The sequence below is a fragment of the Peromyscus leucopus genome, chromosome 22, assembly GCF_004664715.2.
Source record: "Peromyscus leucopus breed LL Stock chromosome 22, UCI_PerLeu_2.1, whole genome shotgun sequence".
NCBI classification, from domain to species: Eukaryota; Metazoa; Chordata; class Mammalia; order Rodentia; family Cricetidae; genus Peromyscus; species Peromyscus leucopus.
The window spans coordinates 38,107,182-38,126,553 of NC_051081.1; the positions used below are offsets into that span (position 1 = coordinate 38,107,182).

A 19,372-nucleotide genomic window follows, 5' to 3' on the forward strand; every position below is an offset into this window, starting at 1 on the left:
AAATAACAGACGACAGTCTACATCTTAGACACCATTGTCGGAGCTCTAAATTATTTAAGCACCCCCACAGCAACTCTGTGAAATCGACAGTTACTGCGATTTCATTTTACAGAAGAGGAAACCAAGCTGGCGAGGGAGCAGATCAACAGGCTACAGCCACACAGCGAGGATGCAGAGGGAACGAGGATTCAGCCTTGGGTCATCTGACCGGTCCGGGCTGCTACCCCATCACTGTGCAGGCAGAGCTGTGCTAATTACTTACACAACTGGTGTGCAATTGGCATCCCCACTGGGACTGGCTAATGTGATAGGGTAACCCACTGATCTTTTCATGCCGTGTGTGTGTGTGTGTGTGTGTGTGTGTGTGTGTGTGTGTGTGTGTGTACGGAAACTTGTTGGGACCTGACTGCCTTGCAGGCATTGGCCACCTCCTACGTCTCCTTTTGTAGCCCTCAGGCATGCCATCAGACAGGAGTCAAAAGGGAAACTGAAATACCCAACACGACAAGGTGGAAACATGCCATTTACCGAGGCCCTGCTGTTTCAGAGTGGACCCAGGTGTATCTCTTCAGCTCTTGGAGCCCTGGGATGGGGATATCAGACACAGAGTATTCCGAACAGCCAAAGCCAGGTGGTGGGCATATACCTCGAATTCCCCCCACTGTTCCCCTCTCAGCTTGTCCATGCGACACCTCTGCTCCAAACCACGTTCTTGGATTTGCTACTAAAAGATGGAGCCTGGCCCCATCCAAGGGGAGCTATGCTGATCTTTTACGGAGCCATGTGGTGACATCACGGCCTGAGCTGAAGTTGAGGATCCCAGCTGAGCATCCGGAGACATTCCAGGCTGCCGTGCAGGCAGAGCCCATGGGATCAAGCACACAGATAACAGGTGGCCTGGCCCTCAGGCTGGGATAGCCGGGCTGAGGAGCGCACCTGAAAACGGGTGTTAGCCAGCCAGAGCCCCATCCGCCGGGGATGAAGCTGCTGGTATATGATTGATGGCTGGCTTTGTTGGAGCTCGTCTTTGTCACTCGGGGGGCCAGAGGTGGGCATGCGGTGGGGAGGCAGCTGCTGACTCCGGGATGGTCTCAGAGGCCACCTGGTTGCCAAACTGGGAAGCTAATGTTGTTCCGGGGGATGGGAGACGAGGGACGTGGACTATCTGGACTTCCCAAGATTTGGCAGGAGAAACACACAGGGTTTAGTGTTCGGTGTGGCAGTTACTAATTCCTGCCAGGAGGAAGCAAACGCTCATTTTGCAGGGCCTGCAGACCTGCCAGGTGCACACCTTCCCCGTGGTCCTGTCAGACCAACAGGCTCCATCAGCCTGGTGGGGAAAAGTGCTGGGGCCTCAGAAATGGATCATCCCAAATTTCAAGCACTGCTTTTCTTCCTCAATTATTTACAAAGGAGCAGGGTTGCGCTGTAATGGAGTCTAATTCATGATGCGTTTTAATGCTTTTTATAATACAGTATTCTCAACATTCTCCCCCTAATCTTAGCAGATGACAAGTTGCCACTATTGAATTCCCATTAATATGAATTACGGGCACAATATATTTTGCCCAATATAATTTCCTCAGCCTAATATTTTGAGGGAATGGAAATCACACCCTCAGCATATTTCCGATGGAGGAGGTGATGGTGGGGACGGAAGTTGGTTCCTTTGCCAGGGTGGATGTTAGATAGGTGTGCTGGGTAGAAGGCAAGAGTCTAGTATCCTGGAGAGGGAATCAACCTTTCCTCCCCCACTGCTTTCTTCTCAGAGTCAGACTCATCATCAGAACTGGGGAAGATCCCACCCGAGGCACAGGAAGTCCCTCATCTCGACCTCAGACGCAGGACTCAGATGCGGGGGTCTTAGGTCCACAGCTAGGTGGACCCCTGATGGCCACGTAACCCTGGTTATCAGGTGAGTTCTCAGAGATTCTATGAGAACAGTTACGACACCGACCTCCTACAGCTGTGAGGACACAGTGTCAAACAGGCAAAGTCACTGAGAACTGTGGCTAGCTCATAGCAAGCACTCAGTGCACACCAGGGACAGGGAAGGTGACGGCGGGCCAACCCGTAGGCACATCTGGGGTCTTGGCTGCTTGGCTGACACTCTTAATTAGCTCCTGAGATGGCTTGTAAGAGCTTGGGGTCAATATGCCCACTGTTGGGGAGCCTCTTGAAGCTGGTGAGGTTGTAGCCACCCCCTTCCCCCCAACACACACAGTACAGTGGAGGCTCTTGGAGGTGCTAGAGGTACTGACCCCCGAACATAGTCCTTCAATGACGCTGGCACTCTCCTGATCATTCCCACTTCAGGGCCCGGCTTTCCTACTGTGCGTGGGAGCCAAGGGCCTCTTGAGCAGCTGTGGTTGGGGAAGAGAAGATGGGGGGGGGCGGCTGAGAACTTTTCTCCTCTGGCCCATTACCTACTGAGTCAGGGAGCTTCCTTTGGGGAGGATATCAATCTCACGATTGCCCGGGAAGCTCCCTCAGGAGAACTTCTAGCTAGCTCATGATAGAACCAAGCTACCAAACATCTAGTCATCCAGCCTTGAATGGGATCTGAGAGCAAAATAGATATTTAGAGAAAAACACACACACACACACACACACACACACACACACGATCCGGGCATTCTGTACCTGATCAGCGTCTATGATGCTGCATGTGAGCTGCCTATAAGGAAAAGGTGTAGCCTGATCAGACAAGCTGAAGAGAACCGCAGCTCGTATCCAGGAGGTGTGGGGCTGGACCACAGAATCTCATCCATATCTTGGTCCTTCAAGATGCAGCCTTATTTCAGATCACCAAATAACAAAACTGCTAGGATGAGCTTGAAGCCGGGCCTTTAGGTGATGTCTCTAGCCTTGGAGGATGACTGTGAACCAATCTTTATTCATTTAGTTGCTCATTCAGCTTTTTCCTGTGCGGTGCATTGGGTGGGCTCAGTCTCAGCTTCAGGGCAAGGCTGCCCAGGGGTGTGTCTGCTCTCTTGGGGGATTGTGGGCAGGAAACATAGTTTGTCTCCTCTCTCAAGTGACGGCAGTGACAATTCTTAGAGGAGTACGGACTGAAGGAGAGGGTGTTGGCCGAGCACTAGAGGTGCTTGGAACAAAGCAATGTTTTCATGAGCGCTTTAATAAGACCGGGTCACGTAAAAAGCTGTGCCGGAGGCAGGGAGGGGGTAGAGAACTTGCTCCGCAGAAGTGAAGGCCTGAGTTTGGGATCCCCAGGACGCACGGAAAGCCGGACGGGACAGCAACAGGCCTGTAACCTTAGCCCTCTCCTATGGTGATACTACATAGTCCCTGGATGCTCGCAGGCCAGCTAGCCTGGTACACTGAGAACAAGAGACCCTGGCTTAAGGTAGAAAGTAAGGACTGACACCCTAAATTGTCCTCTGACCTCTATATGGCATGTACACACCCATACGCACACAGGAATGTGCATTTACACACACACACACACACACACATATCTATATCTATCTATTTATCATCTATCTATCTATCTATCTATCTATCTATCTATCTATCTATCATATCTCTCTCTCTCTCTCTCTCTCTCTCTCTCTCTCTTTATATATATATATAAACAGCTGCAGTGAACTGTGAGCAAGTGGAAAACCATCTGAAGAAAATGTAAATGTTTAAGGAACAGGTTGTAATGCTTTGGGAGAGATGGAGGACCTAAGGAAAAGAGATGCTTCAAAGGTATAAAATCCCTATTGCCAACATCACCTCACCATTTGATTGTGGGTACCAACACTGGGCCAAGAAGCTCACCGTGCGGTCCTGCCTTCTTCATCCTCATCATGGGCAGCCCCAGAAACTATTCTCCGTTGGTAAATGGCTGCTCCACCACAGTCTTTTGATTAACAGAGAGGTAAAGATAGAAAAAGCATTCCTCTCCAACGGTAGAGACATATGAATGAATAAATGCACATATAAGTTCATTAAGTTCATCCATTCTGTTCTCAACCAGGCACTGAGAACCTTTCTATGCTGAGCCTCACTTGGAGGAGCTTATGTTTAGCAAGGAGACAAATGAATATGGATTATATAGATATTCTAACAGGACCACAGCAGTACTGCTATGGGAATGAGAAAAATAATAGCAATTTTCCTCACTACTGATGTGGTCACACTTAGGCTGGCAGTTCTTAGGAAGAATAGGAAATCTGGGCAGACAAGTAAAGGAATTAAGATTCTAGGAAGAAGTGTCATGTGTAAAGTCCCTGGGGCATGAAAGTGGAATTTTGTAATCTGGCGTGTGTGTGCGCGTGTGCGTGTGCGTGTGCGTGTGTGTGTGTGTGTGTGTGTGTGTGTGTGTGTATTGTGTGTTGGAAGATTGTCCTCAGACAGAAGCCGATACTCCCTAAGAAAACAGCAGCAAAATCATGCTATGGCACTGGCATCATGGGAAGCATCTGGAAGCAAATTTCCTGTATGTAGCAGTAAGTACTCATGGGTGGATAATAGGGAGCAAGGACTCACAGTAGCTACTGCGGCTCTTTCAGTGGTCCTTGTTTTAGGTGAAGTCTAGGAGATGGAGGGATGCGCTGCTGGCTGTCCCTCATGAGTTGCCCTTCCCACAGAGGTGGTTTTCCCCTCATTTATTTCTTAGCCTATGTACACGAGAGTCTCTGAGGCTGCACCGCGGCTCTAGTGTCAGGTTTCTGAAAGGTTCCTGCTGCTTTTCGTTCCTGTGTGCTGGCTCCATCCTCAGGCTCACAGTAGGATGGCAGCTGCATGTCAAGGTATCACATCCAGAAATGACATAATCCAGAGGAAAGAATGTTTTTTCTTGGGACTCTTCCTTAGAGGCAAGAAAAGCTCTCCCAGAAGCCCTCAGGCTATATTGGCCAGAACTGGGTCACATGACCCTTGCAGAACTCAATAAGTGGGCAGGAACACTATAGGATCACGTACCTTTTTCAGAATCATTGTAATCCCAGCTGTGACTGGGATCTGTTGATCTCAGACCCAGGCATTAGATGCTGAACCAGAAAGAAGAGTTCTATTAGAAAGGCAGATGGAGAGAGAATGGATGCTGAGCAGATGACCGGCGACATCTGCCGTAGACAAAGATCAGGCCTTTTCAGGACTGGAATATTTTCTAGCTGCCCGTGACCATTCTACCAAGTCTCATCTCTCCTACCTGCCAGAGGGCCACTTCTGACCTGAAGCCAGGATTCTTTAAGTAGTAGGTCAAGAACTGCAATCATTCTTTGTGCTTGTCTGTTTCCTAGTCAGAGGAACCTCATTTAGATGCTTTTCCAGACTACATAGACATCAGTGCCACATGTGGCCCAAGGCTAGACACACTGGGAGCACTGGTTACATCCTCTTGTTTAAGACGTTCACCTTCAATATGGAAGGCATTGTGGCCTATCTTTCACAGCCAATGGTAAACACAGCCAACCTGTGCCCTCCTCCCCAGGACTAAAAAGGACAAGAGGAGGAGGAGGTGACTGAGTAACCCAACACTTGGAGCCTCAGGAGCAGATGTGGGTGGACGACAGGAGCAGCTTTGCAGAGGTGGGTGGCAGCTAGCAGCTAATAGTTCGAGTCAGGGTGGAGGGGCAGACTGGCTTCTGCCTCCCACACAGGCATCAAGCTCCAGCCCCGGCTCCATGGCTTCCGCCTCATGGTGCCATGGGGTACATAGTATTCATCTACTTTCTCCAGGAAGCAGAGCAGGGCACATCCTAATGCCCCGCCCACATGCTTTTGGCTAGTTCTCAGGGCTCCTTATTTACCAGAGGAAAATGAAGCTCTGGCCCCTGGATTCCAGGGAGGTGAATTCACAACGCAAGTCAACACGCCACGTTTCCTTCACTGAAATGGAGGGGACTCTGGGGGGGCCGGGGGAGGGAGTAGAAAAGCCACCGAGGTGTCAGGAGCCACCCTGGTATGTTTCCCTGGGTTATTTTTGGCCCTGCAGACAGCTCCCAGTAACAAAGGGGCTGGGCTCTGAAAGTTCATCTGTGACTTGGCTGTTTAGATTTTGCAACATAGTTTCCCTATGAAAAAACCCAATGTGACAAATGGTGATGAGACTCCCAAGCTAGTTCTCCAAAGCCTGTTTAACCCATAATGTAGCTAAAACACTGTCCTTGTGCAGGGAGGGGAAAAAATGTTTAATTGCAACGTGAGTAATGAAATGAAACAGAAAACTGTTTTAACAACTGTCTAAGCAGTAGATTTGCATTGATCTTGAAGGATGCTGTTCCCAAAATCCTTCTGGAAGGAGGGGCCCTTCCGAGGGTTTAGGTGGGGACCGTGTCAGGTTCATTCTATTACGGGAAAGAGGCATCAGACTGTCTGAATCCGGGGCTGCCGAGCATTGGTGTCACACTGTTAGTTCTCTTTCCTGATTTCACTCCCCTCCCAAAGCCTTCCCAAAAGAATGCTACCCTAATGTGGGTTTTCATGGGGACAAGCCCATGAAGGGCATCTCCTTGGGGGTGGTTTTTATTTTAATTTAAAACCAGCAGGCCAGGAATGGCAGTGCATGCCTGTAATTCATAGCACGTGGGTGGCTGAGGTAGGAGACTAGGAGAACTGTCGTGAGTTTGAGGCCAGTCTGAACCACGCAGTGAGATTCAGGCTAGCCTGGGTTTTAGATGGAGGCCTTATCTCAATATGAAACAAAACAAAAAACAAACAAAAAACCAACCAAAACAAAAATCAACTAAAACCAAAAACAACAATCCCCAATTGGTAGGTTAGCATCTATCTTTGGGCGTGTCCTGGGGACAGCAGTGTCCTTGTCTTTCTAACTCTGGGGGTAGTGACAGTGTCAAATACAGCCTTCAGGATAAAGGGCAAATTCTCAGCCCAGCTAGAGGCTCTTGAGGTAAATGTACCTTTGAGGTCTGGTCCCCTAGGAGCCAAGGAGCCAGCCTGCTTAGCAGCCTAGTTCTGTGTGTCTGCAACCTCTCCAGGATTGTCCTGTGTACACAGGATGTAACGTTGAAATGTCTAAATTGTCTACGGCCATACCACCCTGAACGCGCCCGATCTCGTCTGAAATGTCTAAATTGCCAGTATCTCATCCTGATACCCTATCTCAGGATGGGTGGATGGAGTAGTAGGTGGATCCCGTGCTTTCTGCCTGGGGCATAAAAGCTTTAACTAGCAGCCGGAGGACAGATAACCATGCCTAAATAAACGCACTGGGGACCTGCGGGTTATTTCGTGAAAAGTGATCACAAGTCTACTCATCCGTGCATGATGCCTGCCTCTAGCGATGTGGTGTTTCAGTATCTCTCCCTCATTCCTGGAATCTGGCTTGGGGATGCCACTTGCCTTGACTGACGACGACGATGACGACCAGGCTTTAGCTTCACGTTAAAGCGAGAAAAGCACCTGCTCACCCGCCCTGTCCTCTTGCTGCTTCTGAAACCCCAAACCACCATGTGAATGAGGCTGAGCCAGCCAGACGGAAGTCATGCTGAGAAGTGAGGTCCCCGGCCTGAGTGTCCACTAGCCACAGATGTGGGGACTGAGATAACCTTATCTTTGGAGCCCAGCTGAGACAACCCTGACTCTACCCTCTGCATTGTCCAACTTGTACACCCTGCTGACTCTGGCCCATGGTGCCGTCTTGTGTCTTTACTTCGGAATTCCTCGATGCCTTTTGTCTTGGCTTACGGTTTAGAAATGTGCTAAAACACACATTCTTCTCCCTCTTTAGTCAAAAACTGAAGTTCAGTCCCATTCAGGTTTGTCCCGCTCCCCGCAAAAGGCAGCCTTGAAATGGCTGTTTTGGAGAGGTGGCATTTCTCATTTCTGCACACACTTTGTGACTGACAGATGGGTTTTAAGTCGATGAAGATACAACCCACACTGTAATCGGGACTTAAGGTGCAGGCGAAAGCCATTAGCTCAGTACTAACACGCGCAAGCTGTCTCCCAGCGCTTTATCTGACCTGATAATTTATCACAAGGGAAATCAAGAATACTTGTTGGTGGATCAAGCCACGGCCTTCGGGCTGAAAATCACCCACCCTCGGGAAATGTGCAGTGGAAAGGGATGGCGTCACTCTTCCAAGCACATCACTCCGTAGCCTTGATGTCTAACCCAAGTACAAGAGACAGGAGAGCTGAGAAAGCTGCTTCATCATCATCAGTCATAGATCCCAGAACCACAGGAGAGCAGGGGGTTGCGCATTAGGCTTGATGGTTGTTCCCGAGATGCCCACGGGGACCCCAGGTCATCCTCCTAAGAGGAGCATTCCCTGGGAAGCTGAGGTGTACCTCTGGGCAGATGCATTCTTTATGACGAGTAGTTTCCAGCCTCCAGTGCTCATAAATGTCACCTCCCCCCCCCCCCCGTGCTGGGTACTCTGAGCACCAATTTCCCAGCCCCTCTAAGCTTTCCGCGGGCTTCCAACACAGGCTCTGCTGCTGCTGCTGCTGCTTAGCCAGATTTATGTTCAAAGGCTGAGCTCCAAGGGGCGATGGGAAGGTCTCAGACTGAACGCCCCTGACCACAAGGAAAAAGAGGCCTCCCACACACTTATTTTGCAGGCCTCTGTGAGGATCCTCCAGCCTCTTCTTTTCAGTCACAGAATTGCATTTTATGAAGCTGTCCCCTTTCTGTTTCATCTGTCAAGCAGGTTTGCTGAGAATAATTTAAATTTCATGCAGCAGCAACTGCGGGGCATCGGTGCCTCCCTTCCGTTCTCACAAACAGGCCTGGCATGGAGCCATGCCTTCTCCTCAGCCGTGGTCCCCCCCCCCCCAGTGCCCAGACAGCCAGTGGTGGGAGTAGGAATGTGGTGATGGCCCAGTTCCTCAGGTTCACCCCCTACCACATCAGAGGGGGACAGGAAAGTCCCTTGAACCCCTGAGCAGCAACCCCAGCAGGCTGATCTCCCCCAGAGGAAGAGCTTCGCAGATGGACCCAGTTGCTAATGGTGTGTGTGTGTGTGTGTGTGTGTGTAAGTGAGTATACATGTACGTGTGTGCAAAAACATGCGGCGATCAGAGGTTGACATCAGAGGTCAGAGGTTGGCATAGGAGGTCAGAGGTTAACATCAGGGGTCTTCCTCAACCATACCTCACCTTAGGTTTTGGGGCAGATTTTCTCACTGGACCTGGAGCTCGCTGATTGGCTGGCCAGTAAGCCCCAGGGACCTACCTGTCCTTGCCCACCTAGCACTGGGATTAGAGGCGTGTGCTGCCTGCCATGCCTGTCTTTGTATATGGGCGCTGGGGACCCAAACTCAGGACCACAGTAGGCGTTTTATCAACCGAACCGTCTTCCCAGCCTTAAAATGAACTTTGATGGAATGCTTACTCAGTGGCACATATCCTTTTAGTGTTTTCTGCACATATGAATTTACATAATCCTTACGTTAAACATGCTATTATCACTTCCATTTTGTAGACACAGACACCGAAGCCTCACTTGCCGACGGCAGGATTCAATCGCAGGCTGTCTGATCCAGAATCTCCCGGCCGCTGCGCAGTGAGGGTCCACGGACTCTTTGCCTTACCTTTTCCCCTTCTGTGACATGAGAAGCAAACCTGCCCATTTTTCTGGCCTGAAATCCAGAGTTTACGGTCCCTAGGTGGACACCAGTGATGGCGAAAGCTGCTGTCACCCTCTTGGCCATCATGGTTTCCATGGTGAATGGAGGCTGCTAACGAAGCAGCCCGGGATGGAGGGAGCTGGCCCGGGTTGGTTCCATCCTGGGAAGTAGTTAGGTTTTCCTCCGAGCTTCACTATTCTGAGCTGCAAAAAACGGGGCTGGGTGGGTGGTCTCCAAGAAAGCTCGCCGTGGGCAACTCATATTCTGGAGGTTGGAGAGCAATGGCCGTGTGTTGGGGAGTAAGTAGGAAGGTATAGCCTTCTAGACCCTCCTGGTATCCATGCTCACCCAACTGGCCTTTCATCCAAACATGCAGGAATTCTTTGGGCCGTGGATAACCGAAGACGACACAGAAAAATCAAATCGGGCCTGGAGGCGGCCACGATAAAAGCAATTGCCATCATCTCGCAACCCCAGTCTCTGGGAGCATGAATGCCTTCCCAGACAATAGCCCAGACCCTCAGTCCTGGCAGAGCCAGGGCCGACCCCAGCACTGGAACTTTGGCATGGAGAGTGGGCAGGGATGCCCTGAGGGATCCCAGAGCATGGGATGTTCAACCTGTTGTCCCCCTGACAACAAAGGGATGTCTCCATAAGGCCTGAGAGCTGCCCCTTGACTCAGAATCAGCGTGCTTGGGTCCCTAGGGGTGGTCCTTCTGACCACACCATCATTCCTTCCTTTCCTCGCCTGCTGAGATGGTGGGGTCTATATTTTCCTTTAAGGAAAGAGCCTCCTGGGCTGATGAAAAGCTTTCAGATCTTCCGCCTTGGTCATTCAGCTTGAGTGTGGATCCGAGAAGGCACCCTCTTCGGTCACCTCTTCCCTCTCTCCTCCCCTCTTAGCTCCGGTCTTCCTTCCAGGTCATCTTGAATTCTAATCGCTCAAACAGTTCCCCACCTGCTCAGGGCTCCAGCTTTGGTGCTCCCTCTGGAGAACTCCCCCCCCCACACTTCTCGGGTGATAGTAGAAGGGAACCCCTCTTCTCACAGTAGGACAGTCTTGTTCTTCCAGGGCCAATGCCTGGGGACAGCGGTGAAGGGGTGACCTCATTGCTTAGCGGATAAACCGCCGGCCAGTGCCTGTTCTATTTCAAGCACTTCACATGGAATTCCATGTATGCAATCCTCATGGTAAATCTGGTCATCAGGGACTATCACCCAATCCTAGAACTGAGGTCCACAGGGGTTCAGTATCACTCAGCCAGAGGTTGATTGGAATTAAAATTCAGTCTTCAAAGCCTAGCTTTATCTACTCCACTGAATCACCTCTACCAATAACGTCAACAGGGGAGATACTGGCTCATCTGACCGCACATTCATTTATACGCTGACCCACGATTTCCCCAATAGCTAGAGCCAGCTCTTCAGTGGCTGCTTGGTAAAGACCTGGTTGATCAGGGAAACTGCTGATAGATACCTGAATTTGGCCTGGGTGTCCACTGATGGGATCTGGGCATGGGGGTAGACACACGGGCTGGAGGACAGACATCTGGGCCAGCAGCAGCAAGTCCAGAGTGATAGGAGGCACCATGGCCTACATCAGTGGTCCTCAGCCTTCCTGATGCTGCGGCCTTCTAATACAGTCCCTCATGGACCATCAACCATAAAATTATTCCTGTTGCTACTTCATAACCGTAATTTTTCTACGGTTACGAATCGTAAGGTGAGCATCCGATATGCAGGAGATCGGATACGCGACCCCTGTGAAAGGGTCAGGGGTCGCGGCCCACAGGTTGAGAACAGCTGGCCTACATATCTAAGACCAGTGCCCTCCATCGAAACCACCACGGGCAGCTAGCTGCCTCGCTACTCTCCCACCCTGTCCCTGCATACAATCCGCTAGCAATCCAGAGAACTCAGACCCTAGCCAGATCCAAAGCAAACCCTGCAGGCATGACACTGGGCTGCTGAGATGCTTGCACAGTAGAGATGGCATCTTGTCTCTGTGCTGCCACAGGCCATGACGCTGACCTCCCTAGCAGGCCTGAACGTTTGCCCTTTCTCCCACTCTGGGTTGGCTACTGGCTCAGACCTTGTTCCAGCTGTTGTTTTCTGTCTGCGGCTTGTTTTTTTTTTTTTTTCCTCCCATGTGGTTGTGGTTTGGGGTCTGGCTTAGGGAGGAGGGCTAGTGAATACCGAGCTATTTTGGAGCCAAGCAGGTGCCATGTGTCCAGGGCAGGGGCGGGGCATCCCTTTGGAGAGCCATGGGCACTGTCTTTCACCTGGAAGAACCCTCAGTGACATACCCAGGTGTACTCAATACTGGCTCTAAGGCACTCATCGGAAGGGATGGAAGCCATCAAGTGTTGTCCGCGGGTCCAGCTTCTCTTGCACCTGGAGCCCTGGCTGCCGGCTCCAGAGGCCACCGTTCTCCAGATGGTGAACAGCTGGCCTCGAAGACTGCCTGCCAGATGTGGCCAGCAGGGCTGGCAGCAGGCTATCCTGGGCAGAGGTCACCAATTCAGAGTGGCCAGGGCCTGGTGCCCAGGACAGGAATGTGTTTGGCTGGCCTTGGGGGAAGTGTACCCAAATAATCTTCCATCTCTGCTCCTCTCTGGTATTACTTCCCTCCCTGCCTTGGTGGGGTGGTGTTTTCATAACAGGAAAATAAAATCAATAAGACATTGCAGCAAGATGTCAGCATGCTGCAAGCTGGCCTCCAATAGCTCCATTGTCTCGGGTCTCCGCCGGGCTCTGCGGCCAGCAGTGCCGTTATTAATGGGAAGCAGGGCTGAAAGGGAGTTTTGAAAATCGTAGAGACAAAGGCACAGAGCACCCGGAGAGCATCGTCCACCACCACAGCTACCTCACAATGGCCAGCCTGGGGCTTCCCGCCTTTAATTTCTCCTGCAACCTTTACGAACGCAGGAAAAGAAAAGAGCGCGCACACACACATGCAGCACACACATACACACCCCCACACAGGCGCACATGCAGCCCCGAGAGGGCTCCTGGGAAGGGATTCTGAATGGCTGACAGAGGCAAAGACGGCCTGCGGAGCCTCTGCTTGGCCGAGGGGGATGATGGGATGAATGTGTTCCTTGCCTTGGCCACCAGCCGTCCCTCTGAGGCTCGGTCTGCCTGAAGGGCTCTGCACGGCATGCAAGAGGGGGCTTCAGAGCCCCTCCGTTCATCCCAAAGCCCGTCAAGAGCCTTGGCGACACTAATTTCCACATTCCGCTTTATACACACTGGCTTTTGCCATCATTCCTGAGGTTTCTGGAGCCACCTCTTGCAAAAAAAAAAAAAAGGGGGGGGGCAGAGTGATCAGGAGCTAATATCTTGCAGTCAACTGCTGGTATGAGTTCTGAGTCCTTACAGTGACTGCCCTAACTAGTATGTCTGGGGACCCTCAGCCATCAGGCAGGCGTGTGTACACACTGACCTTACAGGGTTGCTGTGAAGCTCACAGGGACGATAGACATGAGAACACCCTCCCGTGGTGATGAATCTGTAATGGGCTCTTCACCCTGGGTGGCTAGTATACAGCTGCAAAACCCCGGCCACTGATGACCCCCAGGGGGACTTATTTGTGTTTAGTCCCCCTATTTAGGGGAAATACTTGGCAATACTCTTATATCCCTCATCCGGTGGCGTTCGATCTGCGCGTGTGCGGCGTCCGCACCTGCTGGCCTTCCTACACGTTCGTTACATACAGAGACAGTCTGGCAGACGAGGCCGTTTTAACCTTCAGAAACAGCTGCGAGGCACTCCCCACGGAGGCTGGGACTCTGGTAACAGGGACCAAGGAGTAAGGGTCCCCGAGGCCGGCCTGGGCTTGAGTGGTTGCCTGGCTCCTCCCCCCAGAAAGGGATCCCAGGTCTTACCTTGGTGGTGACTGCGGAGGCCGAGCTGGCCACGAGACTGGTGATGGCTTCGCTACTGCCCGTCGTGCAGGGAGCAGGAGCGGTGGCCGGTGTGGGCAGCCGGGAGGGCACCACGGGCAGCGGGAGGAGGCCTGGTCGCGCACTGAGACTGCTGGCTGTGCCTCCGCCGGCCCCGGAGGTGACGCTGCAGACGCTGGTGGCCCCGTGGGTCCCATTGACACTCCACTCGCGGCGGTCCCAGCCTACGCGGTAATCTCTTTCGAAGCGGCTATGGTGCCTGGACATCTCGGTGGGCCGTGGCAGCTTCTCGCAGGGAACCAGAGCCCGGACCTGTCGGCACAGAACACAGGAGGGTGGTTGAAGCAAAGAGTTAGCTCTGCCTGGCCATAGGGAGGCGGCCACAGCCGCCGCCATCATCATCATCATCATCATCATCAGCAGCAGCAGCAGCAGCAGCAGCAGCAGCAGCAGCGTATGTTCAGCCCCTGCTCTGGGTTCACGAACGGGGGTTTTCAAATATTAGCCAGTCTCAGAGTTTCAGCAAGTTGGTAAATCCTCGATCATTTATCAGCCCCGCTCCTCAGATGCCGAGGAATTGATCGCTCAGGAGCACACGGCAGAATGTAATGAGCAGGATTTGAACCTGGTTACCGCACCAAGCCGGAAAAATTTAGTTCTGCCTTGTCACTGTGCCCTGAACAACATGAAGTGCCCATCTTAATTACGGCAGGGGCAGCCCTGCCTCCTATCCCCACTGTGGTAGACGACCTCTGACCGTACACGCGCCAAGCACAGGTCACGTGACACCCCCCCCCCCCAAATGTGTACTCTTTTTAGAGTGGTCACAGCCTTGACTGAAAAATCTCATTTGTTCCGTATAGTCCCTGTGAGGCGGCAAGGCACGGCCGGTCCCCAATTTACACACAAGGAGACTCACAGAGAACAAGCGATTCCCCCCCTGACAGCAGGGGACTAAGAGGTGAAAAAGGTCACCGTGTCTCCGAAAGATGTTAAGCTTCTAGGGGTCAAGTCCTCCCTCAAAATCCCAACCCCATGATTCAGTGCTACACTTCTGGGCCCTGGGTACTCTGGCCTCCACTCCCTGCATCTCCCACGCGGCTTCCTGAGTATATGAACAGAAGGCCTTTCAGGGTTGTCATGGAGACGAGACGCACCATGGTATGGGAAGGGCCCTCTGAGTCATCAAGGGCTGTATTTTGCTCAGCATCACTATGATAGTGCTGGCCCCGACCTAGGCAGGGACCAGTTACTCCAGTCAGGGAAGAGAAGGGCGGTAGGGGTGGGGGGTGGGGAGAGACAAGTGGCTGGCAGTGAGGGCTTGTCCTGTACTTCATACCCACAGTGCCTAAGGACTCAGTGCGCTTTGGTCCTGTTCCATTTTCCGTCCATTTCCAGTCTAGGCTACCAGCTCCTGTCTCCCATCCTGCCAGCCCAGCTCTGAAGACACCGGCTACTAGACAAGGCCACTTATTTTTAAAATAAGAGCCGATGGGTACCATGGAAGATGGATGCTGGTTGTTTCCCGTTGAGTTCATCATCATTGTGCATCTAGATTCGTACAATGTCACAAAAAGTCGTTTAAAATATTGACTTACTATTCCATAGTGAAAAGGAAAAAAAAAAAAAAAACAACAACCAAAAAACAAAAAACAATTGGCTCCCTGCCCCCCCTTTGGCCATCCCTCACATTTTCCAATGAATGCTTATGGGAGAGTAGTCTAAACTCAGTTCTGCTTTTTTGATTCCTGTTTGCCCCGGTACCTGCTCCCCTGGGGCCCCTGGTGTGCCCACCCCAGAGGATCTTGCTCTTGCGGAGGTCACAGATGACCTATTTAAATCCGATGCACAGTCGTGCCATGATGCCCTTGGAATACGAGGAAACACAGTATTTCCTCCTCATTATTATTCGTTCATAGGAGGCACCCGTCTTTCTCTTTCTGGGTTCACCCCCTGCTCCCCAGCTGTTGAACCTGGCTCTTCTTGGAGGATCTCACTCAACCACCACCCCCTTATCCAAGCCACTCAAAGCAAATCTCCCAGCGGTATCTCTCCTGAGTATGTCCCCATTTCCCTTGAGACTGCCCTATGGCCATCTGGCTGCACTTCATGTTCCTAAATGGCTCAAGGTCCCCAAATAAGCTCATTATTCTTTAGCTTAGATGCCCATTCTCAGAACGCCCTGCCTCAGAGACAGCCACCATCCCAGCAGGGGGTTGAGATCCTATGACCCCACAGGCTGTCAAATCTGTCCCCCCCCCATCTGCTGGCCACTCCCTCTACGTAATCTTTCCACATCAACTAAAGCAACTTGGCTTCCTGCTCCCAATCCTGCCCTCCGACCCACTGCGTTATTTTGAGACAGGGTCTCCCTATGCTGCCCAGGCAAGCCTAGAACCCTCTGTGTAGCTCAGGCTGGCCCAGAATTCTATGTAGCCTAGGCTGACCTCAAACTTGTGATCCTAGTGCCTGCTCTTTACCACCCAGCTGTTTTAAAAGCACACATCCAGTCGTGGGGTCTTTTTACTTTCCCAGGCACAGAGCCGATCCTTGAGAATAAGGTCCCAACTCTCCCCAATGTCCCAGAAGACACCGGAGAGTTTGGCCTGGCCCATCGTTCTAGTGGCCTTTCTCACTCCCAATGCAGAGGCAATGTCTACTCATCCAACACGCAGTGCCTGCCTTGAAACCACACCTGACACTCACTATTTTGTAACTGGATATTTCCACCATAGGACAGACACATCTGTGTGGAAGGGGAGACCTCAGACATTAATCCTCGAGTCTCCTGGCTGGGAATTTGGAGGCACTCAATTAAAACAATGACCTACCTTTCTAGCAAGTAGGACTTGAGCCTCCTAGAGCAGTTCTGGAAGGTGAATCTGCACTTTGAGGGTATACTGGACCTCATAGCTTGGGCTCTTGGCTCTCCATTTGTGCCCACCAAGGCAGAGCTCTGTCAGTGGCCACAGTCTCGGCGTAGTGCTTCCCTAGGCTGGGTCCTAAGTGGGCAGAGACTATGCTATGTATCCATCACACAATGTCCTCTGTTCTCATTCTAAGCACCCAGGAAGCTCTCTCCCAGATACCTTGATAGGTGTGTGTTAGGACCATTCATCTGGCTCTGGTTGTCAAAAAGAGTGCGTAGGCAATGAGGATGCTTTCCAGATTCTGTCCTATAAAAATAGATCTCCTTTTGGACTAGTAAGATGGCTCCTTGGGCAAAGGAACTTGCTGCCAAGCCTGACGACCTGGACTCAGTCTCTGGGTCTCACTTGGTGGAAGGAGAGAAATGACTCCTGAAAGTCACCCTCTGACCCCCGACAGACACATGTGCCATAGCATGTGTGAGCACGCGTGTGAACTTGTGCACATATACAAAAATAAGTGTCCTATACAATATCTTCTTTTTAAAAAATGCAAGTACGTACACGCTCCTGTGGGTGAGTGGATGCATGCCTGAGAACTCATGCAAGTGTGCGTATATGCATATGGCAGTTAAAGGATGAGCTCACATCTCATCTTCAGGAATGCCGTGCACCTCTTTTGAGACAGGGTCTCTCACCAGGCTGAAGCCCACCACTAGGCTAGCTTGGCTGGGCAGCAAGCGGACATCTGCCTCCCCCACAACAGTATTACAAAGGAGTACCATCACAGTCAGCAGGATTGACTTTAGGTCTTCTGCTGCGAGGCGAGTGCTTTACCAACTGAGATATCTCCTTTGCTCCCACCCCCAAATATTGCCTAGGACTCCATAGTTCCCTCTGTGACCTGGCAACCTTAGAAGTCACACCTTCAGGATAGTGCAGCTGTTCCCTGGCAGAGGCTGCCCCAGGCTTCACACGATCGGGACATAAATCTGTATCACGTTCAGATACCAAGAGTGGCAGTATCTATTCGTTACTTCAGCAGAACCTCACCTAGCCTGACGGTTACAATCAACCCCTGCATTTCCATAGAACCACACAGCCTCACGTATCACAGAGAAGTCATTTCCTCTCAGGGGGCATGGAGGCTCAGGGAAGTCAGGACCCCTGTACCAGAGATGTGTCTCAAAGCAGCTGAGAACTTGGGACTGGGTCCGAGGGATCTTCTTTGGATGTCGCTGCTTACCTTGGGGACCACGTGCTCAGCCTCACAGTTCCAGTGTGTAAGAGACAAACAAGACCCACCATGCACATCTCCTACCATCCTCTCAGCCTCTCGCCACCTCTTCCAGTCCTCCTTTCAAATGCCAGGGAGGAGGTGGAGACGCAGGCAGCTGGAGGCCACACAATCTGGTTTGGGTCTCATTAAGTGTATTCAAAACAAAGGTCAACTATTTGCATGCAAGCGCTCGGGTCAGACCTCATTCCTCAGTTTAATTTCCCCTTTCAAACCAATGAAAGAAACGCCTTGCAGCTCACTCCGAGAGCCAGTCGGTCGGCGGACTGCCAGCTCCAGAGGTGGCAACAGAAGTATTTCCTGCTGGGCACAGAGCCAGCATGTCTCAGAGGTCTCATGTGCACATACACGTGTACCTGAATGGTGCTGCAGGAGGCACAGGAAGTGCCCGTGTGGAGGAAGGAGGCCCCCAAATGGACACGGTGCCTGAGACCAGACTGGTTAAGCAATTCCAGACAAAACACAGAAAAATGCTGCCTTGTTGAGGGAGTGCCCTTTCCTGGCAGGCTGCCTGGGCACTGGTGGAGGCTGGCACGAGGCCCTGCACCACGAAGGGAGGCTACGAGCAGCCACCGCCTTGCTTTTGGTGTGGAGGGGACGGTTTACGGAGAATTCAGGCCATGTATCTGGGTGAGGGAGTACCTAGCCAGAACCTGTTTGTGTGTGTGTGACACACACGTGTGAAGAAAATGCTCTGAGGCCAAGAGTGGTAGTTCATTCACACCTGTAATCCTAGCAGTGGAGAGGCCGAGGCGGGATTGCTAGAGGCTTGAGTCCAGCCTGGGCTACATGGTTTGAGTCCAGCCTGGGCTACATAAGGAATTACAGGCCAGCCAGGGCTACAGGCCGAGAGCACGTCTTGAAAGGAAAGAACAGAAAAGCGGGAAAGAGCTGGAGAGGGTAGGGAATCTTCCATCAGTCAGCGGAGGAAGGTCAGGTAGGTCCAGGTCAGAGACCAGGATTTGTTCACGCCCCAGGTTAATTCTGAAAGCTCAGTGGCAAACATTTGACATACACAACTTGGCTCTGGATCTTGGCTCTGGATCTTGTTTGTAGCACAAAACTCTTTCTCCACTGAAATACTGCCTTTGTGTTATCCCAGGGATGCTGAGCCAGGAGAGGAGGTGAGAAGGCCAGAACCTTTCTGGGGTGAGGCAGAGAGGGGACCCCTTCTTCCGCTTTACTTCAGCTCCACGTTTGTGGAGTCTTCTTCTCGAGAGCAAGCGTGTGCCTTCATGATTTCACCTGCGTATCTTCATGGCCCACGGGCTGCTTCTCAGGACCAGTTCTGGTTCAGGACTCAGAATCCAGGCTCTACACACGGCTCAGGAAGCTGGGTCAGACCTTCAGTTTTCCCACTCTCTTCTCTTTTTGTTTTTGTTTTTTTGGTAGTTTGGTTTTTCGAGACAGGGTTTCTCTGTGTAGCTTTGTGCCTTTCCTGGATCTCGCTCTTGAACTCACAGAGATCCGCCTGGCTCTGCCTCCCGAGTGCTGGGATTAAAGGCGGCGGCCGCCGCCGCCGCCGCCGCCGCCGCCGCCGCCGCCGCCGCCACCACCACCCAGCCTCCACTCTCTTCTTTTTAATACCTCTCTCCTTCCCCAGGGAAGAGGACTCCGATAGCATCCCAGTCAATAGGAAGAAGTGCCACTCTGCTCTGAAAATTTAGTTACTGCTAGCAATCCAACCTCTAGTCTATCACAACTCGTGTTCACTGTGTCTCACAGGCAGGAACACACCAAATGCCAGGGCTAAGTCTC

General features: G+C 51.8%; 1 protein-coding gene across 1 annotated transcript in view; it reads right to left on the bottom strand.

Annotated features, from left to right (window-relative positions):
• Positions 1 to 19,372, bottom strand: part of Klhl29 (kelch like family member 29) — a 309,174-nt gene that overhangs the window by 124,402 nt on the left and 165,400 nt on the right. The window contains exon 3 of the mRNA XM_028875573.2: positions 13,433 to 13,762. Coding sequence (XP_028731406.1) covers positions 13,433 to 13,717 — 285 coding nt within the window. The 5' untranslated portion in view covers positions 13,718 to 13,762. The remainder of the gene's footprint in view (positions 1 to 13,432; positions 13,763 to 19,372) is intronic.